The sequence below is a fragment of the Rhinatrema bivittatum genome, chromosome 10 (assembly GCF_901001135.1).
Source record: "Rhinatrema bivittatum chromosome 10, aRhiBiv1.1, whole genome shotgun sequence".
Taxonomy (NCBI): Eukaryota; Metazoa; Chordata; class Amphibia; order Gymnophiona; family Rhinatrematidae; genus Rhinatrema; species Rhinatrema bivittatum.
In genome coordinates this window covers 76,447,990-76,475,944 of record NC_042624.1, presented here as the reverse complement: position 1 = coordinate 76,475,944, position 27,955 = coordinate 76,447,990, and the positions used below count along the sequence as shown (strand labels likewise).

At 40.7% G+C, this 27,955-nt stretch overlaps 1 protein-coding gene across 1 annotated transcript in view; it reads left to right on the top strand.

Moving 5' to 3' along the window:
• The window catches only part of LOC115100356 (very-long-chain enoyl-CoA reductase-like), a 50,563-nt gene extending 23,285 nt beyond the window's left edge, over positions 1 to 27,278 (top strand). Inside the window, exons 5-13 of the mRNA XM_029618773.1 lie at positions 2,016 to 2,119; positions 4,154 to 4,269; positions 4,366 to 4,471; positions 12,346 to 12,418; positions 12,515 to 12,558; positions 16,198 to 16,255; positions 22,882 to 22,970; positions 25,601 to 25,646; positions 25,752 to 27,278. Coding sequence (XP_029474633.1) covers positions 2,016 to 2,119; positions 4,154 to 4,269; positions 4,366 to 4,471; positions 12,346 to 12,418; positions 12,515 to 12,558; positions 16,198 to 16,255; positions 22,882 to 22,970; positions 25,601 to 25,646; positions 25,752 to 25,879 — 764 coding nt within the window. The 3' untranslated portion in view covers positions 25,880 to 27,278. The remainder of the gene's footprint in view (positions 1 to 2,015; positions 2,120 to 4,153; positions 4,270 to 4,365; positions 4,472 to 12,345; positions 12,419 to 12,514; positions 12,559 to 16,197; positions 16,256 to 22,881; positions 22,971 to 25,600; positions 25,647 to 25,751) is intronic.
• Positions 27,279 to 27,955: the final 677 nt, after the last annotated feature.

Genomic DNA, 27,955 nt, shown 5'->3' with positions numbered 1-27,955 from the left:
GTAATAATGTTTTGTTTTTTAAATCATTGGCACAATGTGGTGGAATTTATTTCCAGATGATTTTAAAGCAAATAACCAATGTGAAGTTGTTTTTTTTTAAAAACCTAAAAGCCCTGTTTGTTGAAGTTTTTGGTTTTACCGAGGAATTATTTTATTTCATCATGGTTTCTTAGGGTTGTAGTTTTGAAAATTGTTAGTACAAACATAAGAGATACTGCTTGTAATAATGGGGATTGATATTATGATTTTATTATTTTTTTTATGTTATTTTATACTGATATAAATTGTTTTATTGTTCTTATCTGCTGATCTGTAATCCGCTTAGAGGAATATAAATATTTTAAATAAATAATAAATGTGACAAGGGGATAATTTAAAACCAGAAGAATGCTGGGCTGCATAGAGAGAGGAATAACCAGTAAGAAAAAGGAAGTAATATCCTTGTAAAGGTCCTTGGTGAGTCCTCATCTGGAGTACTGTATTCAATTCTCAAAAAGGATAACAACAGGACAGAAGTGGGCCAGAGAATGGTGACCAAAATGGTATGGGATCTGTATCAGAAGACTTAGGAGGAAAGGATGACTGATCTCAACATGTATACCCTGGAAGAGAGGAGGCACAAGGGAGACATGATACAGACTTTCAGATACCTGAAAGGTTTTAATGATGCACAATCTTCAAATTTTTTTCTTTTGGAAAGCAAAGAGTAGAATTAGAGGTCATGAAATGAAACTCCAGGGTGAATGACTCAGAACCAAAATCGGGAAATATTTCTTCATGGAGAGGGTGGTAGATGCCTGGAATGCCCTTCTGGAAGAGGTGAAGATGAAAACAGTTAATGAATTCAAAAAGACATGGGATAATAACTGTGGATCCCTAAAGGCTAGAGGTGGAAAAGAAGAAAGGGGTGCATGGGAGTAATCTGCATGGCGTGGCAGATACTATCCCTAATGGAAGGCATGAGAGTTACTACCCTTAACCAATTAGCTTTTATGATCGTGATGCAATTGCAACATCGCGCTCTGCTTCGACAGAGGGGAGAAATCAGAGCCCTAACTTTTACGGTCCGGGTATGCAGATATTAAGATATCTGATATTATCCAGTATGCAGATATTAAGGAAAAAGCACAGAATTGCTTCTATAGCTAAGTCCAAAAGCAAAGCACTTTCAAGCAGCATTGTCTGAATTATCAAGAAGGCTGCTCACCTTGTAAATATGTTGATAGCAGTAATTTTGATATGGGTTTGACAGTGCTTGCTTTTGACTGTTAATATTACTACTCTTAACATAAGGCTTGGGGGTAACCTACATGGAGCAGGAGTTACTACCCTTAACAGAAACATGGGGGTAACCTGCGCAGAGCGGCAGCTACAACCATAAGCAGCTTGCTGGGCAGAGTGGACGGACCATTTGGACTTTTTCTGCCATCAGTGCTATGTTACTATGCTAATAACATCTTATGGCCAGACTCAGAGTGAATGCTTACTGTGTTATGGAGAAAGTCGGGGTCCATGGCTTCCTAGCCAAGGATTGTTGGTGTTCTGGTTGGACTGGATGGAGGGGGGTGGGGAGATACTTGAAATGGATTCAGTGCTCTTCACTCCTGAGCAGGTGCAAATGAAGGCTAATTGGGATTGGTTACAACTGAGACAGAAGCCCATAAGAACAAGAGGAAACTGCCAGGCCAAAATAAATACTTCAGTGTAAAGTATTATTTTATATAATGCATAATCACTTTGGCCTCAAGTCTATAAAATTTCCTAAGCCATGCAAACGGCCAAATATCTGAAGATACTGAGCCTGTGGCATTTTACTTATGCTATGGAAAGATACTAAGGTAGGCTCGAGGATATTCTGGCCTTTCGTGCAGAGCTTTACTCCTGGGCACATTTCCAAATTTTGCAAAATCGAGGCCTTTATGATTTAAATATAGAGAGCTGCTCTAGAACTTCACTGTTTGCAACACACATAAGTAGTACCACTGTATTTATTCTATATCATCTCTCCTTTACAGAAGGCGAATCTCTGAAAGATGAAGATGTCCTTCAGGACCTTCCGGTTGGCACCACTGCTACACTGTATTTTAAAGACTTAGGCCCCCAAGTTGGATGGACTATGGTGAGCTTCAGTGCAAATTTCAGAGAGTGACAGCTCCTTGGAATCTTAGTAAAGCAGCAGGGCCTGTAAAATATATTTTTAAATAATTTTCAATGGGATGTCAAAATAAACTCCCTTATTAAGATCTCCTTTTTCATTCAGATTTCCATTATACTCTTGAGGCGATGCTAGTGTTCAAGGTTTTTTGATATCTCTCCCATTTAGGTATTTCCGCTCCATCAGAACCCTGTACAGGCAGCACACTGATACATATAAAGTATGAAAACAGCACAAACAGCTGATGAATGGCTCTTGAACAGACCCCTATGTAGGCATGTAGCTAAAGAATGAATACAGCATAAACAGCTGAAGAGGCTCTTTATCAGAACCCCATACAAAGATTACAATGAAAATTATGTAAAATATGAATGAATACAGTACAAACTGCTTAGATGTGGATTCAGGGAAGGAGATATTTGAAGACAGAGAGTGTGATTCTAGTAGAAGAAGGAAAGAAAGCTTAGGTATAAGACCACAAGAAAAAAAGCAAAATATCCCTACCATAATGGAATTTAGGAAGGCAAGTATAATTTGTATTTTTTAGGGGTGTGCATGTAAAGAAACTTTCATTTCTTGTCATTGTTTAATTTTGTTTGCTATTTTGTGTCAGGCTTAGCTTCTTACTGGTTTAGGTTGGGGAGGGAGGGGGCCAGGAGACAGGGCTTCTCTTCATGGTGTTTTGGAGGTGGCATAATTGCTGTACCTTCTTTGTATGACACCCTTGTTTCTGGTGCCTGAGATTATTGGTCAGGCCCCACAAGAGAGCAAGGGAGAATAGGTGGAATCTGCAGACAATAAAGGGCTGGGATAATAATTTTTTCCCACATTTCTTGGCTGCCGTGGTAGACTTTTATTATTTCTGCTTGTTTTTATTTACTATAAGGGTATTATTGATGAGAGATGTATTGACTTTGTATATTGATGAATGGGGAGTGCTATTTGTGGATGGTTGTATTTGTGTGGGGCAATGATTAGTGATTGTTTTGTGCCAGTAGGGATTTTTATTATTTCTGACTGTATATGTTATTTACCTCGGTGAATATTACATTTGCTAGTGACAGGAATTTCTATTCGTTATTAATATATATATTATGAGATACTGTTGGAGTTGTATATGCATTTCACTGAATTGGGATTCTTGATTTTTTTGTACTTCTATAATGTGATTAATTTTTATGATACTGCTTAAGGATTTTGTTATGAACTTGTAATTCTGTTTCCTGTTTTGTAAATTCCCTTGAACTTCTAATAGAAATGCAGTTACCAAGAATGAGAAATATACAAATAAATACTCCTAGGGCACTTCTTTTTTTTTTTTTTAAAGCAGTTTTTGCACATGCCCATTCAAGGAGCTGATGTTGCAGTGTCCCTCTATGTGCATGTTGCCAGTTTTCAGTATCACAAATCCCAAGAGATTAAAAAATATATCCTTTTTTTTTTTTTTTTTTTTTAAATCATGTCCATGTTTTGTGATTGCTTACTCTGAAATGTTCTAATTTTATTCCTGAAGGTGTACAATGTTAAGATAATGTTGTATCACACATCTGTGTGAGAGTGCGTTAGCAGAACTGCCACCTGAGTGGTTTGTATGGCTGTGCTGTTCTTTTATCATCCCTTTAAGAGTTCCAGCTCCCATTATTTGCTCCGTAAACTTTCTTTCCTGTTCTGCGTTAGAGTGACACTTTCCTACAAAGACGATCAGATTTCATAACCCTCCATAATGTTTCGCTGAATCGAAGCAGGAATGTTGCTATATTCTCAAAGTAAAGGAGAAATACGCTTGCACCCCAGTTATTGCAGTCTTCCCAGCGCTAAGAGAGCTGAGAACCTGCTCTCCAGGCCATTCCATGACACTTTTCAGGTGACTCTAAAGCTTGCAGTAGGAAGCAGATAGACCTGGCTGTTTAAAAGCAACAACGAGAAAGAGAGTGAACGTGATCCATCACAGCAAAGACTGAACGTGACCCATTCTTCTCATTCTCTCTCCTTTTGCAGGTATTTTTGACAGAGTATGCAGGTCCCCTTTTTGTCTATTTTCTATTCTATCTGCGCATGCCTTTTGTCTATGGAGTGGACTCCGCATTCACATCAAGCCCGCATTCCGTCGTTAAGTAAGTCCAAGCGCAGTCTTACAGCCGTTGTAGATATCAGCATCCTAATCTATGTTTCTTGCGCTTTCTGAAATGCTTTTATCTTGCTGTTTCTAGCTTGGCATGTATCTGCCATTCTTTCCACTACATGAAAAGGTTGATTGAAACAATATTTGTTCATCGCTTCTCCCCTGGGACAATGCCACTGAGGAGTATTGTTAAGGTAATCTGTCACCCTGGCAGCCCCCTCACAAAGCAGACCTGGCCCTACCTGCTTTCCCCATTTGGTGGGGGTGCTTTGTGGTAGCTCACAGAAACCTTCACCAGTGGCGCACCAGCTCTTTTCCAGTGCTCTTCACATTCATTTTGTCATTGCCCAAGTCTCCTAATCCACTATAATTTGAATAACTTTTTTTTAATACCATACTTGTTTTGAGCTTTTCACAATGTTTATGTATTCTCCGCATCTTTAATTATGTTTACCTGGCGTCTGCGAAATTCTATATTACACATATTGGTTGCAGAAGTAGCTGAAGACTAATAAAGCTACCCCAATAAATCTTCTAAATATTGCAAGGCATAATATCAAGGCCCTCTCCTGTTTTGTACAGCAGGCAGCAGCTCTTGGGTGGAGTCTGCAACCAGGGTTCAAATATTATACAGCACAGATCTGAAATTCTGTGGCAATTGTGGCATATTTGCATACATTAATATAATTAAAAAAAAATCCCCTACAAAGCATAATCAATACTTCTTACATAAATACTATTCTTCATAATAGTCAGTCCTGGATATTCGGCCTTCAGTGCCTTACTACATAATCATTGTCACTGATGTCCATATGCCCCAACAAAATTGTAAATATGTACATCAGAAACAGTGCTTTTTTTAGAAGAATTTTTTATGCAATTAAAATCCAAAAACGTATTTAGTTATTGAAGATGTCTTGCAAACTCATGCACAGCATATCTTCAGATGTCGTACCCCAACAAGCGTCTGTGTTTCCAAAAGAGAATCTGCACTGGGGAACGCCATTCTCGAATGGCGGTGTTGATCAGTAATACCAACACATTGCAATCTTTACATTACTGTGAGCCTTCAGCTCATCTTCCTCTGCTGTGAGCCACCAGCTCTGTCTCTGCGATTGGTGGTCACTTTCACTGCTCTCCTGCTGCTTGGACATTATGTGAGAACTGACCGCCATTACGGACTCCATGTGCCTCCCAGTTAACAGAGCTCTGTGGCGTCAAGGTAGCAGAGGAGCAGCAGAAGTGGATGCTGGGAGCAAAGACAGAGCTGCTGGCAGCTGTGGGAAGAAACAGAGTGGCTCAGTAAGAAGGGAGAGAAGACAGGAAGGGTCCTGGCGGCTGCTGGAGAGAGTGGAGGACAAGAGAAGGCAGTCCCAAAGTGTCTGGAGGAGAAAGGGGGAGGGTGGTAGGCAGCTTTCTGTAATTCCTTGGAAATGGGCTAATTCTATGACAATTGAACAAATCATTAGCAGCCAGCTGGCCCTGGAGAAAACTGGATTAATTGCAGGATGTGGTACTTGTTTAGATAAGCATAAGAATTATTGGAAGATGTGAGCTTATGAGACCAGACCATGTTTGTATCATGAAAAGCTCAGGGGCAGCAACTTCTCTGGGTAGTTCACATGCAACGCCTTATGAGAGCTTTCAAGAGAGATTTTTTTTGGGGGAAATTATAGAGTAGGTGTATTTGGCAAAATTGTTTTTTTTTTTTTTCTGGCTTGGAAGGCTTGAGGGATTGCTTGTGCCATCTGAGGACACCAATATTGACCTGCCTTTTTGGGATATCCCATTGAATTGAAAGCTGTGGTTTGTTGCCCTCCTTTATCTTCTGCTGTGGCCTGTAAAGGGTATCACAACCTGCACAGAATCAAGCTGAAATTTGAAAATGATCGTATTTAAACTCCATTCACTTTATATTTGATATTTCTCTTTTTTTTAATTACTATTGATAAGGTAATTAGTATGGAAAATATCTCCCATAACCCATCTGCTCTTTCTGCCGGTTCTGAATTGGCATCAGAATCCTCAGTGATCTGTGGACTTTTAAGCAGAGGATTCAGAACATCCTGTGAAGACTGCTACATAGCAGGACCTGCCATGTATTCAAATATTCCTTGCAATAAGTAATGTAGAGTAAGAGTGCTATAATATATATTTTTTTTCTCCAGGCTTTACTATGCAGTATAAATGGCTCCCTACATTATGAAAATTCCTAGTTTCAGGAGTGACTTCAGAAATTTTGGGGCTCCGGATAAGAGAGTCATGTTGGGCCCCTCACAGGCTTCATTATGATGAGTTTTACACTCGTCACTCATGACTTTTGCATAAACACTAGACATTTGTGGGGCACGGTACTCTGCGCGGGAGATGTTCTAAGAATGCCCTTTTAAATATTTCATGGGGGTATTTTTTAGGTTTTTTTTTTTTTTTACCATATATTCATATTCTTGTACATTATTTAAAGTGAACCATCAATAAAGAACAAGGATATATAGATGTAAGCTGATAATGTAATGTCCGGTATTGCTTGTCTTTGGGAATGACCATTTTCAGGTTCAAACTCACTAGCAAGCCAATTACTGTAGCTTTGCTCTATATATAAGCAACTGAAAATTTTTTTTTGAGATTTTTATCTTATGTGCAAATAAAATCACAATTTATAAATCACTTCTTTCATTTCTTGAAAAACCAATGTGAAATGTATTCATATAAAATAGTCCTCCCGATGGAACATAGAAAAGTACAGCAGTTGTATTGAGTATTAACCCATGCTTATCTTGTTAACTTTGCCATGTTTCAACGCCTTGTGTCTGCATCAGGGACTGGAGGATGGAGCTAATGTTCATTCATCTTCTAACTGCCGTTCGTGGTTGATGGTTCATTTTAAATAATGTACAAGAATATGAATATATGGTTAAAAAAAACAAAAAACAACTGATGAGGCAGGGTGATGGTATGAACTATCTTGCCGCCAGATGGTCTACTACTTTGGATTTGCCGATTTCTGCAAAACAGATGACAGCGTACTTTGTGGCCTTATACAAACAACTGCCTGATGTGAGCATCAGGGAGGTCCAATTTAAAATATTACATGGTATTTACTGTGATGATGGTCGCCGGTTTCAGATGAAGCTTGCCCAATCTCCTCTATGTCTTAAGTGCGGCAAAAAGGAGGGCACTCTCTTTCATCGCCTACTCGACTGTGAGCTACTGCAGGCCTTTTGGGGGTCTGTCCTGGCTACTATTCATCAATGTACGGACACTTGTATACCTAGTCCTGGCCGGGTGCTACTGACTAGCTCGGTGTCCCACTCCCTTCCAGGGAGTCACTCGAAGGTGAAGTTCGAGCGCAGGGCTGTTTTGCTGGCATGCCGTACCATATTGGTGGACTGGACGGACCCGAAAGTGCGGCCTTCACATGCCACTTGGTTTGGCAGAATGGCATCACTCTTACAGCTGGAGAGACTGGACTTCTTAGCAGGCAACTGAAAACCGGATAAAATATATAGTACCTGCTGGAATAACTGCTTTTACTCTGTTCCCACAGGGGCTACAAGATGGACTCATAAGTACTGGCTGCACGTCTGAGTGGTCATCGGGGAAAACTAGGGCGGGGGGGGGGAGAGTAGGGTAAGTAAGGTAGATGCATGAGGTGTGATTCTGAGAGGATGAGCTGCTGTGATGTTGGATACTGGAGTGGGTAGATAAGGGGGGAGAGCGGTTGGGGGAAGGGGGGCACTTTTCACATAAAATAATGGGGGTGCACGCTTCCATAAATATCTGAGAACCTTTGTTTACAGACCCGTAGTGATTGTTCTATGTTAATGTGCTTTTTGCTGTATTTACGGAATTTGTTATTTGTGGAGGCTGTTTCCTCTGTTACCAATTAAAATTATTTTGAAAAAAAAACCAACTAAAAAAAACCCCATGAAATATTTAAAAGTGTATTCTTAGAATATTTCCCGCCCAGAGTACCGCGCCCCACAAATGTCCAGTGTTTAGTTCAATCCTCCATCCCCTGAAGCAGATGCAAGGCGTCAAAACACGGCCAGTGTCGGGCAAGTTTGTGTTTTGAACAATTGGGCAAGTTTGAATAATTGAAAGGAGTATATCGGATGGAAGATCAGTGAGCAAGTTAACAAGATAAGTGTGGGTTAATACTCAGTACGACTGTTGTACTTTTCTACGTTCCATTGGGAGGGCTACTTTATGTGAATACATTTCATATTGGTTTTTCAAGAAATGAAAGAAAAAGTGATTTATAAATTGTGTTTTTATTTGCACATAGGCTCTGTGTTTGTTGTTCATTATTTAAAGTGGACATTTTCTTGTTATCTAATGCCAACATAATTTTTCTTTGTCAAGGACCCCCAAAAACTTAATAAATAGCTTAATAAATTTAGAAAGAGGTGAAAGCGTTTTAAAATATTTTTCTTATGGAACAGTTGCGGAGAATATCATAAATATTAACAAAGCCTACTCATACATAGTTATTACTATAGTATACAGAACAAGAAACAAACTGCCACAGGGGTATCATGGATCTTTTTAAGTTTTTCGGGAAAAATTAGATAGTCACTTCCTTGCAAAATGGTCACCCCCCCTATAAATGTATTGCAAGATTTTGGGACCTCCTGAAGTGCGGGGCCCAGGCAGTTGCCCAGTTTGCCTTCCCCTAAGGCTGTCACTATTAGTTTTATGACCTTACTGTCTCATGACTAACTCATTTTTGTTATGTGCTAGCTTTCTAAATCCTAACAGATGAATTTTAAGATTTGTGCACATGTACGCATGATTGCCGGCTCATGTACATGGGTGCAGCAATTTTATAACATACGCACGCATATGCGTGCATGGTATAAAATTGGCTATATGTACATACATGGGTGCACAAGTTTACATTGATGCGTGCATCTGCATACAAATGTCGCCTCAATCGTGAAAGTAGGGGGATTTTAATAGATATGCACACCGACGCAATTACCTGTTTCCCCAGTTTGTTCCCAGTTCACCCCAGTAAAGGAGAGGCTAACTTACCTCCCTTTTACCCTATTAGCCTCAACCCTTAAAACTCCACTGACTAGTGTTGACACTAGCCTAGGTTTTTTTTTTCTTATATGACTTACATGCCATCCATAGCGGAAGTAAAGTTATGCGGATAGGGACCCTGGTGCTCGTTGGTGTGTGTAAATACTTACATGCTGGTTTTATTCATATTTCCTGGAACGCCAAGATCACACCCATTCCCCTCCCTTTTTGAGTACTGATTTATCCAGCTACCTGGCAGTCATGAGCTGCCATCACTCAGCCAGATAAGTCAGTACTTATCTGGCTATCTAGCGCGGTTCGTTAATAGTTAGCCAGATAAGTATTTATCCGGCTAATTAGTCATGAATGGCACAGGAAAGATGGAGAAGTCCTGACTTATCTGGCTAAGTGGCAGTAGGTCACTGCTGGCAGATAGATAAATCAGTACTTATCCATGTACGTGGTGCTGCTGACACTGCTAACCCAAATAATGGCCGCAATTTGCCTGCTGGATAATGGCAGCAATGTCAGGGATGCCTCCTCTCTTCCTGAATTTAAATATGCTTTTGGTCTCTGTAACGCACATTATACAGTTAATGCGCATTTTTTTAACTCCTGGTGCATTTGCATAGTTTTAGCTTACTGCATCTGAAGTAAAAAAAAATAATTTAATCTGAGCATTAAAAATGTGCACTGGAAAACAGCACACAATTTCTCAACACTCAGATTATTGCATTGGCCCTTCTGAGTGCTGTAAAGTTCTGTTTTCTAATAGGAAATGTAAGGTGATCTGTATTTGTGGTTCAGCTCAACCTAACAGAACCGCCTAGTACATAGTGACTGGGAGAATGCCAGGACCATCAGATATGACTAAAATAGGCAGTCTAATACTGTCAAAAAATTAATTTAAGTATATCATTTAGTGTTAACTAACAATCCAGTTTCTTTTCCCTCTGTCTGTTGTATGCAGTTTTTAATCTGTTTGTGTTCACTGTACATCCTTGTTAATAATAAACATTTTAGTTTATTAGCTCTGTATTTGTGACTGGTCAGTGACCCAAATAAGAAAGTTGCTATATGATTCCAGATTTTTGGGGTTTATGCTTTTCTGGGAGCTGTATAAGCTCCAGAAACCATGAGAAAAATAGCTTGTGGGAAGGGTACTTGAGGTAAGTGAGAACCAAGTTGATAGATGGGAGGTTAATAGGACAGGAACATCTGTGTAGGTGCAGTCAAGACTATCAAGTGGCCAATGGTTAACTTTTGATGGGTGTTAGGGATAGTATGGAGGTGATACATGAGTTAAAATGTGGCATGACTTTGTCAGATTCATATTCTTTGTATTCTTGTCTGAGTTCTAGCAAAATATATGTCAGGTAATTCAGTAGGTAGTTAAGACAAAATCATTTTTATTATGATTTAAACTATATTTATCCTCCTTTGGGTAGTTTCCCCTTGAAAATTAGATACCAAATGTGCATATATTAAAGAAATAGCATGGGTTATCGAAACCTCCATTAGTACAAAAAAATATTAGTAGCATATTTAACAATATTTAAACAAGAAAATCTGATTTGGCCTGAATTTCTCCTTGAATCTTAACTAAATACATTATAACTTAAATTATGACTCTTATGAAAATGCCAGTTATGGTAGAAGCACTTTAACTTTAGAAGATGTTGACTCTGCAAACAGTCAATCCTGGGCCAGTCCTTTAGCATAGTACTAGTGCTGTGCTTCAGCAGCAGGCTGGCATGTTGAGGTTGCATTGTGGATGGTTCATGCTTGGCTTTCAGGGAGGACAGAGAGTGATTCTAGCTGTCAGGGGGCATAGCCAGATTAATGTCCGTGCCATCTGAGCATGGACCAGAGGACCTTCATTGAGAGGGGCCCTGCAGGTAATCACAGATAAGAGCTGAGCTGATAGTGTCAGATAAAATAACTTGCCAGAGCCAGCACAGGCATCTGCCTTGTATGCCAAAATCTGTCCCTTCCCCTTCAGTTTGCGTACCTTCATTAATCCCCCATCCACCCATTCAGCACACATGGCTCTTTCATTTCTTTTTCACATACTAGATGCTCCACTCTTGTCTGGCACAGAGACTCTGCTGCCAGCCGCTCCATAATAGCTAAGACTGTGAGCCAGTGCATGCCCTCGGTCTCCACATTGGCTCCTCCTCCTCCTCCTCTGAAGTTATTTGCATTAGAAATGGAAGCCCACATGGAAATTATGAGCATTTGCTGACTCACAGTCACTGCCGTCACATATTGCTGTCACTAAAAGCAGCTAGGTCACTTTGCCAAACAGGGGCTGAGTGAAGGAGGTAGGCAAGAGAAATGAAACTGAGAGGACCAAAGGTGAACGTGACAGGGCTGGGGCAGGTTAGTGGAGGGAGGGGAAGGCACCTAGGCAACCAGTGTAAGATACAGACATTTCTCTCTCTTGCCATAGCTGTAGATATTTTTCTTTATTTTAGATTTTACAGAGAGGGGAGGGGAGGGGAGACTTTGATTTTTCTTTGTCAAGGACCCCCAAAAACTTAATCCAACTCTGGTGAGGGGCCACACCAGGTTGATATTGAGCTTTGGAGAAGATTCTTTTTCATACCTTTAGCTAGCAAAGGGATCTCACTGGCATGCAGGGGGAGAAAGGAGGGATACAAATGAAACTAAACATATTCTAATAACTGCAAAATCTGTGTTGTAGTATTTAAAGAAAAAAAATCCCATGTGAGCCAAGGTAGGTTTGAATTTTTCATACACCCATACCTTGGGAGGGTTTATTAACTGGAAACTGCTGAATTAAAAATGTTGACTTCGCTGATTCAGACATTTCCAGTGGGATAAAGAATAAAGATTATTCAGCTACATCTCTGCTGTGAAGAAGGTTTAAATCAACCTTTCAATTACTGTGCAGTAGCCATTCACAATTTCTTTTGTGCAATGCATTCTAATACAGTAAGTAATAAGGATTTCTCTCTCCATTAATATAATGAGAGATGATTAAAATGGATGAGACTGGTGCACACTTATTTTGCAGAACTGCCTCTATTACTGGGGATTCGCTGCTTGGCTGGCATATTATATCAATCATCCTCTCTATACTCCAGCTTGTAAGTAATGCAGCAAGTGTGTGCATGGCTCATTTCAGCATCTGACTGGAATGCTCAGCAGTGATAATAATACAGTTTTGCTCTTCTGTCTTGTAGCTTATGGACAAAAGCAAATCGGCTTATCTCTGATCATGTTTCTGGTAGGTCAGCTGCATTACATTATAAAACACACAAAATACATGATTTTGGTCACTAAGGAGTTACTGACACCGGTTAAAATGCTCTGGCAAGTTAGGCTTCATGTGCAACTATGGACAGGAGCAGTAGCAGTTTTCACAAAGTTGTGCAATTCTAGCTGTGATTATCTTTACCTTCTCATTCTATGCTGCCTTGCATTTCACTGGACATACATGAAAATCTGACTTTGTTGAAGTACCATCCATGCTTATCACCTGCACTCTAGCCTGCAAAGAAATGATAATACTGGGATGTCTTCCTGTGAGATGTTTTAAGATGTCTTAGGTAGGGCATCATATAAATATTGAAATCCAGTTCAATTCCTCTCAGCAGCAGAAGTTTAATATCTATTAAAATGATAAAGGGAATGGAATAGTACCCCTGCGAGGAAAGGCTTAACATGTTAAGGCTTTTCAGCCTGAAGATGAAACAGCTGAGAGAAGATAATGTGGAGGTCTATAAAATCTTGAGAAGGGTGGAACTGGGAAACAGGAAATGGGTATTTATCCTTTCATATAGGACTAGGACTAGGGGACACTCCATGAAGTTAACAGGTAGCACATCTACAACAAATCAGAGAAAGTATTTTTTCATTCAGCACAAAATTAAACTCTGTAATTTGTTGCCAAAGGATATGATGAAAGGAGTAAGCATAGTTGGGTTTAAAAAGGGTTTGGACAAGTTTGTGAAGGAAAAGTCCATAAACAAAAAACAGAGTTGGAGTAAAATGGCACACATTCACCGTGAAATGACAAAATCCAAAATGTGTGCTTGAAATTATTGATACTGTCCATAAAGTTCCACAAATAGAAGGTTTCAAGTGTTCAAAGATATCATGTTTATTTAGGCTTCATAGTGTAGACCAGTAACATCAAAGTCAGTCATCTGACACGTTCCATGTTTTGTTGGAGGGGGTGTGTCAGGAGGGACAATAGAGGTGAAAACACCTTATATCTGTAAATAAGAGACATGTAGTGTGGGGACAGTAGCAGCTACTACAGAGAGTGGTATAAAATAAAATATTCAAATATATATACACACATACCATTTCGCAGAGGTACTCTAATGTGGGAAGCCTGAACTTATAGTATCGATAATCATTAAAGGGCTATATAAAACAAACCCTGGGAAAATAAATGTGCCAAAAGGGTGTCCAATCAGAGCAGTTTATGGTAGCCAATCAACAACTGAAACGTGAGGAGGGGAAACTCCAAGGGGGAGGAGACACAGTAGTAATATCATTCAAGAGGATTGTACGTAATACAACAGGAGAAGAGTTATGTAAATGAGTTTAAAGAAATGAAGCCCATTCAATTTCCCAGTTTAAACCACTGGAAACTAAAGTTTGAAGTATAGAAATCTCTTTTTGTTCATGGCAAATTAAAAGGGAGGCAAAATCACCATCTCTACTTGGCAGGCAGAGCACTTCCAATGCAAAAAAATGGATGTAATTCAGAATATGTGAACTCACTAACCAGTATGAAACTAAAGGTGCCTCTGGGCGAGAATACCGGAGGCAAGAAAGGTGTTCAGAAATCGTTATCTTTAAAAGTCCATTAGTCTTGCCGACATACAAAAGTGGACAGGGGCATACAATTATATAAACCAAAGGTAAGAGGAGGAATGTCTCAGCTCAAACAGTTTCCCAGTGGTAGGGTGAGTAAAAAAATCTCAGGGAACGTGAGCAATGACAGCATGGGGCACGACCAGTATAGAGCATATCAGAAGGTGAATGAGAGTCTAAGTTGGATGAGACCAAGACATCATGTAGGTTCCCTACAGCAATGAAATGCAAAAAAAAAGGGAAATTTTTGAAATACTGAAAGGTACCAGATTACCCCAATGTTTCCTAATAATACTGCAAATGAGGTTGATCCTTCCTGAGTAGGGAAGTACACAGGGAAGGTGGTCTGAAAACTCCTTGGACCGTGGAAGGAACTGGAAATCTCAATTTACAAAAAGATCTCATTTGATGACCATTGGGATAACCTCTTGCCTGAAAATGAGGTTACAAAATATTAGCCTGTTGGATAAAATCTGTATGTGATGAACAGAGGAGGTGTAGTCTAAAAAACTGACCAGCAGGGTGATGGCTAGAATAATGCAATAAAGTGTTGTGGTCCATAGGTTTTCTAAAAAGGATTATTGTAAAGAGTCCTTTGCTGACGGTAATCAAAGTATCCAAACAGGAAATCTGAGTGCAGTCTAGATAAAATTCAAATTGAAGATGGGGATTGCATTGTTTGAGGCAGTTGAGAAACATGAAATATTTACATCCGTACCAGTCCAAATTAGAAGGATATCAATGTAGTGTAACCATAGAGGGATGTAACTCCAAAAATGATTGATATACCCAGGTTCTCTCAAAATGTGCCACATAGACACATGCTAGATTGGGAGCCATGGTAGCCCCATAGCTGTGCCCTTAATTTGTTGTTAGTATTGCTCTGGGAAACAAAAAAAGTTTTTTTTTAATAAGTGCAGGATGAGTAAGTGAAATCAAAAAGGAAGTAGAAATCAGAGTATCATCAGGGCTTTGGTCTAGAATGGATTCTATTACAGTAATTGCTTCTTCCTGATGAATATTGGAGTATAAGGAAACAATATCCATCGTGACCAGAAAGAATAGAATGGTAGGAAGTTGAATTGGTTTTAAGATGGTACTCGAATGTCCAGAGTCGCATAATTAAGAGGGGCTCAAGGGAACAAATGGTTGCAAGAATTTATCCACAAACTTGGAGAATGGCTTTAATAGTGAGCCGATCCCAGAAATAATGGGACGGCCAGGAGGGTTATATAGAGATTTATGTATTTTTGGTAAGACGTAAACGGGGGTAACTGGATGTTTCTCTAGAAAGAAGCCTGCCTCATGGGATGTAGTGTAATGTTGGTCTAAACCTTCCTGTATGAGTTCAGAGATGGATTGGGAGAGTTGTGGAGTGGGGTCCAGGAAGTGTGTGTTAGATAATTGACACAGGATTTCTCTATGTAAGATGAGAAGTTTAAGATAATGATACCACCTCCCTTATCTGCAGGTTTCATAATGATTGAAGGATCTGTGGGCCCAGATTTCAATGGAAGATGCTTTAGAGAGGTTGTGGTAATGACAATATGGAATACTTTCCAAACATGATATAACATGAAGTACCAGCTGTTCTTACAGATATAAGATGTTTTTGCCTCTATTGTCCCTCCTGATACAGCTCCTCCAGCGAAACATGGACCATGTCAGGGGATTGGCTTTGATGTTACTGGTCTACACTCTGAAGGCTTTAATAAACATGGTTTTTTTTGAACAGTTGAAACCTGTTTATGGATCTTTGTGGACTGTATAAATAATTTTAAGCACATATTTTGGATTTTGTGGAAAAATCCATAAATTATTATTAGCCATATAAACTTAGGAAAGCCACTTCTTATCCCTGATTATGAGGAGGAAGGATTGGATCTATTCTTTAGGATCCTGCTGGCTACATGCGACTTGGATTGGCCACTGTCGGAGACAGGATGCTGGGCTTGATGAACATTTGGTTTGAACCAGTATGACATTTCTTATGGCATATTTTATATGGTGATCATTTCTCTTCTATCTCCTGTTGCAGGTCTGTGAAGCTGGAAACTTCTCTATTCATGTGGCACTCAATAACCTCAGAGTAGATGGTAAATGTGGAGTTATTGTTCTTTCAGAAAAGAAAAGCCGGGAACTTCTCTATTCAAGTGGGTTAATCTGGAAAGAGGGAATGAAACATCTATTTATATTGGTGTAATATACAGACCTCCATCACAGACTGAAGAAAAGCATGAAGATTTAATGGAGGATATTTACAAAATTGCTGTGAAAGGGATGATGCTATTGCTAGAAGATTTCAATCTGACAGATGTTGATTGGGACATCACAGAAACATGACAGCAGAAAAAGACCATATGGCCTATCAAGTATGCCCATCCGTCCAAATAATTTAGCATTATAATTCTCATCACTTCCTCAGAGATCTCCATGTTTATCCCATGCTTTCTTGAATTCAGATACTGTTTTTGTCTCCACTGCTTTCACTGGGAGGCTGTTCCACACATCCAACACCCTCTCTGTAAAGAAATATTTCCTAACTTTATTCCTGAGTCTACCCCCTTTCAACCTTATCGCATGACCCCCCTCATTCTAGAACCTCCTTTCCACTGAAAAAGGCTCACCTCCTGTGCATGGAAACCTTTGAGATATCTGAATATCTCTATCACATCTCCCCTATCTTGCCTTTCCTCTAAGTTATACATGATTAGATCTTTAAGTCTATCCCCATATGCTTTAGAACAAAGACCACTGAACCAATTTAGTAGCTCCCTCTGGACAGACTCCATCCTGTTTATATTCTTTTGAAGGTGCAGTCCCCAGAACTGTACATAGTATTCCAAGCAAGGCCTCACCAAGGACCTATAAAAGGGCAATATCTCCTCCCTTTTTCTGCTGACCTTTCCTCTCCCTATGCAGCCAAGCATCTTTTTGGCTTTCACCGTTGCTTTATCCACCTGTTTGGCCACCTTAAGATCATCAGCTATAATTAACCCCAGATCCCACTTTTCCTTTGTACTTAGGTTTATGCATCCAAAATACATTACTCTGCATTTTTTAGCATTAAATCTTATCTGCCAGACCTTAGACCATTCTTTGAGCTTCACTAGATCCTTCCTCATGTTTTCCACACCTTCCTGGCTGTCCACCCTGTTACATATTTTGGTATCATCGGCAAAAAGAGAAACCTTTCCCCCAACAACCCTTCCATTATGACTCTCACAAAAGGGTTGAAAAGAACCAGTCCAAGGCACACCACTAGTTACAACCCCCTCCTCAGAGAAAACTCCATTTACCACTACCCTTTGTTGCCTCTTACTCAGCCAGTTTTTAACCCAGTCAGTCATGCTAGGATCCATACTAAGAGCACACAACTTATTTATATCTTCAGTGTGGAACCGTGTCAAAGGCCTTGCTGAAATTCAAGTACAGTACGTCTAGTGCTCTCCATTGATCCAACTATCTGGTCACCCAATCAAAGAAATTGATCAGATTGGTCTGGCAAGATTTTGTTTTTAATTTTATTTTTAATAAATTTACAGTAAACACGATACCTCGTACCAGCAATAGGAACATCACAGAAATACAATTATAGCTTATTTCCAAAAAAAAAAAGAAGAAGAAAAAACAATATTGACATTCCTTCAAATATTAAAGGAAATTGAGGAGACCAAGAAAGAATAATGGAGCGAAACTTCCAATGAATAATCATAAAAAGAAAAATGAGAGCTTAACCTACGTTACAACATTACTGCAAAGACTGCATAAGTGATCCTTAGGAGTGAGTCCAGAAAAGCCCTGAGCTGCAACAGTTCAAAAAATACATAATTAACATCTAAATATTTCACTAAGCATTTACATGGATAATGTAGTACATATTGCCCCCCCCCCCCCCCCCCCCCGAGAAAGAACCTTAGCTCTCATGGACAGAAATGTCTTTCGTCGCTCCTGTGTTGTTCTGGTCACATCTGGATAAATCCAGACTTGTTTTCCATGAAAAGTAAGGTTCCTATTTCGTAGGAAAAACCTTAGGACAGTGTTCTTTTCCCTCATGACAGCAAAGGAAATCAGCATAGTCCCCCCTTTGCATAATCTCTGTCTCTTGGGAAAGTTCCAATACATCCGTAATATTCATAAGATGTTGATCTTTAGAAACACTTCCCGATGGTTCTAACTCCTCTCAAGGTAAATAGTGAGCCCTCGTTATAAGGGGCACAGCGTTGGATGGAATCTTGAGAATTTTCGAAACACAACTTTTGAAGAGATCCATCGGTGAAATAAGTTTAAGTACCGGGAAATTAAGTACCCTTAAATTTCAGCTTCTTAAAGAGTTCTCTGTATTCTCAAGCTCTTTTGAATGAATAATCTCAGAATGTACCAATCCTTGTTGGATCTTTTCAAAGGAAGAGAATTTAGTTTCCAATAGATTTAATCTTCAAATCTTGTGAGGTAACTAGTCCTTCCATAGCCAATGCTCGTTTATTTGTATCTAATGTAACTCGAGGTAAAGAGGCAATAGCTGTCTCTAAGGAAACCAAGACATCCCAGACACTATCAAGTGTTTTTACTACAGGTTTTTAAAAAATTAAACTGCATACCTGGGGCTGCTGTAACTTCACCTCCTTCACTCTGCAGGATATTAAAGCCAGGGATCCCCGATGGAATCACCTTCGAAATAGCCGCTTGAGTCTCTGTAACAAAAGAAGTAGGAGTATCTTGCCCCGTAGAAACCACCCCGGTCTCAGAAACATGGAGCGGCATTAATCCTGCAACCCAAGGAGTCAGCCCTTTCCCTATCTTGCAAGGGAAGGGACAATCTAGAATCCAAACGTGGCATAGGTGATCCACAGGGGGGAGTCGGCATTCCCGGCGCTCCGGGGCTTAAAGGGATCTCATCGGCTCGTGGGGTTGGCATCCGCTCTGCGTCATCTCCCACAGCGGCCTAGGCTTCCGGTATCACTGGCATGGATGAGGGAAAGCGCTCTATCCTCTGTTGTATTAAATCCGAGGAAACAGCTGGGTGAAGTGTTTCTTTAAGTTTTGCTTTGCGTCTCGTGTGAGGCATATCGGTTAGAAATCACGCTAAATATAGCCAGAAGAAAAAAGCAGATCTGGGAGAGAGCGCTTCCTTTCTGCTACTTATTCAGCAGCCGTCTTGGTCTCCTCCTGGTCTGGCAAGATTTACCTCTGGTAAAACCATGCACCTCAGATCTTGCAATCCATTGGATTCCAAAAATTGCACTGTTTTAGCAGCGATTCCATTAGTTTGCTCACCACAGAGGTCAGACTAACTGACCTGTAGTTCCCAGCCTCCTCCTTACTTCCACTTTTATGAACAGGAATGACACCCCCCCCCCCCCCCCTTTCCAATGTTCAGGAACTACTCCAAACTCTAAAGGAGCATTGAAAAAGTCAGCCAGCAGAGCTGCCAGGACATCTCTAAGTTCCCTCGGATGTATCCCGTCTGGCCCCATCACCTTATCTACTTTAAGTTTAGCTAGCAGCTTCTCATGAATACACTTTTCTGAAAATCTTCCTCTTTCTATGATCTTTTAGTTTATGAATGTTCATTTTTTCTCCTTTTCAACTACATCTTTAGAAAACCATAGCAGCCTCTTTTTCCTTTATTAACTTTCCTAACTTTCCTTTGATTTAACTTGTGTTTTAAAGTAGGATTTAGCGCAAACGTTCCCTGGTATGTAAAAAGGCTTTAGCACAGATAAAACCCACACTAAAAAGCCTGCGCTAGGCTCAGTACAACTGCTACAAACTGCATAGTAATAGCTTAATTAGCTATTACCCTACGATGCAAGGAGACACCCTAGAGGGAAGGCTGCCTAGCGTGCCTCCAACTACTGCGGGAAATTGAATGCCTGCTCAGAGACAGATGTTACACTTCCTGCCGGCCAGCTGGCATGTCCGTCTGTCCTCCCTCCCTATCATGCCAAACCCCTCCCCTGAGTTCAGGTCCAGCGGGCCAGGCAGTCTGGGTCCAGGAGTCCTCTCTTTCTTGCTTACCTTTTAAAACACTCAAGTTGACCAGCATGTTTGGGGGTCGGTCCTCCTCCCAGGCCTCTCCTGCTCCCCTTAGAAAATAAAGGGCCCATGTAAATCCCCAGACCCTTTAATCCTTCCTCCCTAGCTGGGAACCCCTGCTGGAGAATCTCTTCCATATACACGAACCCAAGAGCAAAATAAGGATGTTAAATAAGAAGAACCAGAATTCTGCTCAGCTGCTCAGAATAGACCGTTATACAGTGCCATGCAGGACTGCCTTCTGTAAATACTTCTTGTTACTGTTGTCCAAGGCGTGTATAATCATAGGACATACATGGACAATTTTAAAAATTATTTTTTAGTATGCAAATAAAAGTCTCCAGTCTTAAACATGTGCTTCCAGCAAGTATTGAAAAATAGACAGTATTCTGAAATGAGAATACTTATCTTCGAAGAGCACACTTTATTTATTTATGTATTTGAAACTCCAAGAAAACAATGTGTCGTGTCATCTAGAAACTTAGAAATGACGGCAGAAAAGTACCGATGGTCCATCCAGTCTGCCCAGCAAGCTTCCCATGGTAGCATCTGCCACACGGTGCAGGTTTCCCCCATGTATCAGTCAGTTTTGCTTGACGTGCTTTGCTTATTGACTTGGCTGTAGAAGCAGTCCTGTGGGTCTTTTTCTCAATGTCTAAGAGTCAGTATCCCAGACTGTAAAAAAGTCAGGGCTCACATTGGTTGTCCCTGAATCCCAAATGTCTCTTTTCTTTCATCCCCTACCCCCCACTCCTTTGAAGCAGAGGGTGATATTGCAGTCGCATCAAGGCTTACCAGTTAAGGGTAGTAATCCCCTGCCTTCTGTTAAGGGTAGTAACTGCTACTCTGTGCTGGTTACCCCCCGTGCTCATCAGTTTCACAGACTGTAAAAATCGGGGCCCTCGTTGGTTACAGTTTAAATCCAATTCTCCCTTTTCTCCTGCCATTGAAACAGAGAGCAATTTTGGAACTGCATCAATAGAATCAAGGTTTATTTGGTTAAGGGTAATAACCGCCGCACCAGTGTCAATGTCATTCTGACTAAAAATCCCGCTGCTTAAAGAAGGTCCCGACACTGCACTGGTTCAAGAAAATCTCCTCTGGCAGGATAGCCTCCTCATGCTCACTGAATTAAACCATGGTCACCATGCATGTTACCTCAATGCAGGACCAGTGCAAGGGTATTAGGCACCTAAGGTGAACCTTCTGCCTTGCACCCCCCCCCCCCCCCCTCCTCTCCGGTCCTGACTCCTTTCTCATTCACAGACACGCCGCTTGTGCTTCTCTGAGCCGAGAGCAGGATGGGTTCCACTTGCGACCCCCGCATGGCTGCTCTTCGGCGCCCTCTAATGGTTGGCGCCCTAGGCGACCGCCTGGTTCACCTAATGGAACGCACCAGCCCTGCCTCAATGCCTTCTTGGAAATCTGATGCAGCCACAACACCGCTGTTAGGGTCAAATCCACTGTTCTGTGCAGGTTTACCCCAGTTGACTTTTTGGAAGCATAGACTGATAGGAACAGATCGTATCCTGGAGTCCTAAAAATAAAAATCTGTGAAGAACAGTATTTCAGTGACCAGGCCTGTAGTGTCCTTTCCTCCCTCACTGCAGTCACACTGATTACAGGGCGTGGGATTCCTGAAATAATTTACCAGTGGAAGTGGAGGAGGCCAATGCTGTGTAATAGATTTTGGACATGCTTAGGACAGCTATATGTAGGTCAGTGGGAGGAAAAGAGTTGAAAGGTTGTATGAAAGATATGAGTTAGGGGGAGGGAGCTGGTTATTGGTCTGCATATAAGAATTTATATACGTATCCCCCAAAGTGGTAGAAAAGCAGACGAAGAATCTCTCGACTGGATAGGCCAATTGGACTTTATCAGTTATCATCTACTAAGTTACTTTTCTCCCTCACTACAGTGGTCACGATTCCACTTTCTGTAACCTGTAACTTTACTATTATAGTTTTCTAATTTTTTTCCCCTTTATATTCTTCCCCTTTTATATTTTAATTAGTGTATTACTTTAGCAATGCATGTAAAATTGTCATGCCAGTAAAGTTATTTGAATCTGACTCCAGAGCACTGCCAGCAGTATTGGTCTTTCCTCTTTCACTGCAGTCATCATGACTCCAGAGCATGCACTGCACTTTCCTCTCTCACTGCAGTGACCATGACCTCAGAGCACTGCCAGCAGTACTGGACTTTCCTCTCTTACTGCACAATTTGTCAAAAACAGTGGAAGAGAATTTGGTGCCCTAGGCAACTTTTGGTCTTGCACCCCCTCCCCCGACTTATCTATAGGTGGCAGCCCCAGCACAGCGTTTCCTTCTTTGGTGGTATTGGTTCTTTCACAGAACCCCTCTGTGCCTGGTGCTAGCAGGATTTTGGCCCCCCCCCCCAAAAAAAATAATTTTTTTTGGTGCTTTAAGCAACTGCCTAGTTTGCCTAATGGAAACACCAGCCCTGTTGGGGGTGATATGGAAGTCTGGTGATTGTTTTGTGACGGCGCTGGCATTAAAACATCAGCCATGCCCAGACATCTGTTGGTGCTCTATTTATATAATGTGAAACCTAGGCAAAGGATTGCTTAAGTACACTGTTGATTTCTCCAAAACAAACAGTTTCCCAGATGAATGTGTTTTCTCCGAATCTTTTTTTTAAACCTCCATCTTTTTGTTCGCAGGGTCCAGGATGCGTAGGATCCCTTACCCTACAAAGAATCCATTCACATGGCTCTTCTTCTTTGTGTCTTGCCCCAACTATACCTATGAGGTACATGTTTAAGTCAACAGTCTGTGGCACTCAGCACTTTCAGCTTTATCAGAGAAGCCGTGTTTGCAGTAGGTGGGAGCACTGTTCATACTTGCTTATGTTAATTTTGAAAAAAAAAAAAAATCAGATCCTTCTTGAGCCTGTATCATAACATGATACAGTTTAGTTCTGGTGTATTTGCCTTTGCAAGCATTTGAAATTATTTTACAGTGTTACAGTGGATCAGTAGAGACCATTAAAAAATACCTGCATAGGAAAGTACAGTTTCACCATCATGACTCAGTGTGCCCCAGATGAGTAGTGTTCCAATGTTTATCAAATCCCATTTTTTTCCTGTTAAACTTATTACCAGATTGTAATGTCAATTGCAAGCATACATGTTATCACCTGAAGGCGGGTTAGGGAAGTGGTTTACAAGTGATGCAATAAAAATATAATAGCTGATGGCTGCAAAAAATATTTCCTAGTTTACATTTTTATTGATCATCAAAGGGAAACTTTGATAAAATGAGAAATATAGTTGGGAAAAAAAACAAAGGTGCAGCTACAAAGATTAAGAGTGTACAACAGGCATGGAGATTGTTAAAAAAAAATACCATCTTAAAAAATCAGTTCAAATGTATTCCACGGACTAAGAATGGTGGAAGGAAGGCCAAATAATTGCCGATATGGTAATAAGGTGAGGAAAGAGGCTATTTTAGCCAAAAGATCTTCCTTCAAAAATTTGAAGAAGGATCCATCTGAAGAAAATAGGAAGAAACATAAGCATTGGCAAATTAAATGTAAAAAAACAGGCTAAGAGAGAATTTTAAAAGAAGTTGGCCATAAAGGCAAAAACTCATAATAAAAACTTTTTAAAATATATCCAAAGCAGGAAGCCTACAAGGAAGTCAGTTGGACCATTAGATGATAGAGGGGTTAAAGGGGCACTTAGGGAAGATAAGGCCATCACAGAAAGACTAAATGAATTCTTTGCTTCAGTGTTCATTGAGGAGGATGTTGGGGAGATACCTGTTCCGGAGATGGTTTTCAAGGGTGACGATTCAGATGAACTGACCCAACTCATGGTGAACCTGGAAGATGTAGTAGACCAGATTGACAAACTGAAGAGTAACAAACCACCTGGATGGTTTACATCCCAGCATTCTGAAAGAACTAAAAAATGAAATTTCAGGCCTATTACAAAAAATCTGTAAACTATCATTAAAATCATCCATCATACCTGAAGACTGAAAGGTGGCCAATGCAACTCCGATGTATAAAAAGGGCTCCAGGGGTGATCCGGGAAATTATAGACCAGTGAGCCTGACTTCAGTGCTGGAAACAATTGTGGAAACTGTTATAAAGAATAAAATCACAGAACATATAGATAGATATGATTTAATGGGCCACAGCCAGCATGGATTTACCCAAGGGAAGTCTTGCATCACAAAACAGCGATATTTTTATTGATGGGGTGAATAAGCATGTGGATAAAGGTGAACCGGTAGATGTGGTGTTTTTGGATTTTCAGAAGAGTAGGATTAAATAGTTTGTGTTCACAGTAGAAAAAGGTAAACAGTGGAGTGCCTCAGGGATCTGTACCTGGACCAGTGCTTTTTAATATATTTATAAATGATCTGGAAAGAAGTACGAGTGAGGTGATCAAATTTGCAGATGACAAAAAAATTATTCAGAGGTGTTAAATCACAAGTGGATTGTGATAAATTGCAGGAGGACCTAGGAAGATTGGGCAACCAGTATGGCAGATGAAATATAATGTGGACCAGTGCAAGATGATGCATATAGGGAAAAATGACCCAATGCTGTAGGTACATGATGTTAGGTTCCATTTTAGGAGTTACTACCTAGGAAAAAGATTTGGGCGTCATAGTTAAAATTACATTGAAATCATTGTCTCAGTGTTCTGTGGCAGTCAAAAAAGCAAACAGAATGTTAGGAATTATTAGAAAGGGAATGGTGAATAAAACAGAGATTGTCATAATGCCTTTGTATCACTCAATGATTAGACTGTACCTTGAATACTGTGTGCAATTCTGGTCGCCGCATCTCTAAACAAGATATAGTTGCACTGGAGAAAGTACAGAGAACGGCGACCAAAAGGATAAAGGGGATGGAACGGTTCCCCTATGAAGACAGTCTAAAGAGGTTAGGGCTATTCAGCTTGGAGAAGAGATGGCTGAGGGGATATATAACAGAGGTCTATAAAATCATGAAAGGACTTGAACAGGTAAATGTGAAATGGTTATTTACACTTTCGGATAATACAAGACCCTAGGGGGCATTCCATGAAGTTAGCAAGTAGCACATTTAAAATAAATTAGTGAAAATTCTTTTTCACTCAACACACAATTAAGCTCTGGAATGTGATTATGGCAGTTAGTGTAAATGGGTTTAAAAAAGGTTTGGAAAAGTTCCTGGAGGAGAAGTCCATAAATTGCTGTTAATCAATAGGGAATAGCCACTGCTTATTGCCGGCATTCGTAGCATGGGATCTTTTTAACGTTTGGGTACTTGCCAATTACTTATGACTTGGATTGGCTGTTGTTGGTCACAGGATGCTGGGCTTGATGGACCCTCGGTCTGACCCACTATGGCATATCTTATGTTCTTATCTTATGTTCTTATAGGTGGGGGTCTGGATCAGTTTCACTATCATGACGCAGTGTGTCCCAGGTGAGTACGTAGTGTTCCGATGTTTATCAAATGCCTTTTATTCCACTTGGTGCAAAAGTACAATCACAGAGGTTGTTTGTTTGTTTTGTTTTTTATTGCGTGCAGTTGGACTGTTCACCTTGATTGGTTTCATTCAGATGACAATCTGGGCTAAGGACAAACATAGCACTTATCTGAAAGAGTACAAGGATTACCCGAGCTTCCGGACACCAATTCTTCCTTTCTTGCTGTAGTGAGAAAGTAATGTTGGATGATTTTCCATGCATTGGCCACAGGAAACTTGCAAGATGTTAGTTAATTCTCTGTGGAATGCAGGTTAACTATGTGTTTACAAACCCATCAGGAAACGAGGCCATTCATTTTGGATGATGCATTTCAATTAAGCTTCTCTTCGGGCTGTGACCCAGCTCAGATTTTTGGCAGTCCCATGCCACACTAATAACAATTCTTCAGATCTTTATCAAACCCTGAACTGGCTGCCATGGTGAACGCAGACCCTGCTCTTAGCAGCGCTCATTCTATTCTGTGCCTGTGACTGACTGCCTCTGACTAGGGCCTCTTACTTTTGTTTTCAAACTGTGATTACGGATCTTTGAAAAGTGGCTGCCTTGAGGTAAAACGTCTTTTTCACAGCATGAACTTGGCTTCCTGTGTGCTGTTTAAATATCTGAATGAAGCTGAGGGAAGTTCATGCAGGGAAGGTGACTGGGATTCACTGCCTCTCAGTTCTCACATTTTGGGTGCACTTAATGGTCCATATTGAGTTAAGCTGGGCAACAGGAAAGTTATCCAACTAAAATTACTTGGGTTCCTTTACTTTAATATTCGGCAGAACATACCGAGCTAACGTCCAATGTTACTCAGATAAAGTTATCCGGATAACCTTAGGACAGCCCTCCAATACAATCAGACATACCCAGATTATTTTATCTGGATGGCACTGAATATTAGTGCTAACTGGCTAAAATTAAGCTCTGCCCCAGAATGCCCCATCGCCACCTTTTTGTCCGGCTAAATTTTCTGCCCGAAATAGCTACCTGGATACAAATGTAATGGATAGAGGAGGGGAAATGTTTGAAACCTGAGATTTGTCTGGGTAACTCTTCGAGTGGCCCAGACAGATCTTGTGAATAGGCAGTGCTCTCACCTGTGATACGAGAGCGCCTGGCTGACACCTCATTTCTACAGCACAATGAGGTGCTGTAGAAATTAACCTCTGTGCTAGCCAGGAAAACCACCCTCTCCATGGACAAGAAAAAGCTTTGGTGGTAACTATGAGAGAAAGAGCAAGTGAAAACCTTGTATGGTCCCCACACAGCATAAGATCCTAACTGAAGGGAAGGCCATCTCAAACTCGGTTTTCTCTCCTCTTCCCCTCTATCCCTGTAGCATGCTCACCTTTTAAATAAGACATTTTAGACTTTTTCAGAGCTGCTGTGGTAGTTAATGGAGCAACTGAATTTCTGTTTTAAAAAGATGGGGAAAAGGAGAAGCAGAGAATCAAGGGATACACAGAAGGGTCGGCAAGCAGAAAACCTCATACTGGGTTATAAATTTAATGTATGGGAATGAGGTTAAACCTGGAGGGCAAAGAGGGTTGGATGGGTAGCATGCATACAGCATAAAATGAAATGGGGAAGGGGAAAAGGGAGAGAAGGATGGGGGGGGGGGGGGGGGGGGGCGAGTGAAGAGAGGGGGGAAGGCATGGGATCTGCCCATAAACCTGAATGGCCCTGTGCAACTATCCTCAGCAGCCAAGGGAATTGACTCGTGCCTCAGACCAGTGGGACGATATTTCCTCCAGCAGCAGTCATGCAGCCTGCTTATAATTTGGCAGAAGAACTAAACAAAATCCTGGGTTATGGTGTGGGGTTGGGGGTGTGCATGGTGGCCACATGCTAATGGATAAGTTTTTATGAGCAGGAGAAAAAAATCTCTCAATCTCCATTCACTTAAGCGCCTCATGAGTAGAGTGGCCCCTTACATCAGAGCCAACTTTTAAAAACAAGTGAGGGTGCTAAACGCAATACAAAATTACCTACCCCTCCCTGGACATAAAAGAAGGAGTTTACTCTATATTGGGGGTGCTCATGCACCCACAGAGCTGGCACCTGTGGCTCCATAATCTTTTTTGGATTACAGTTCTTATCAGTGGCCAGTGAGATCTCCAAGATATGCAGCCTTTTCAAAAGCAGTGACTCCGACCTTTTTTCAGCCTGTTATCATAGGACTTATAATGATTCCAAAGCTCATTGACCTCACCTGACATTACAGGTATTTTGGATACATAAACTGCACATGTCTGTACA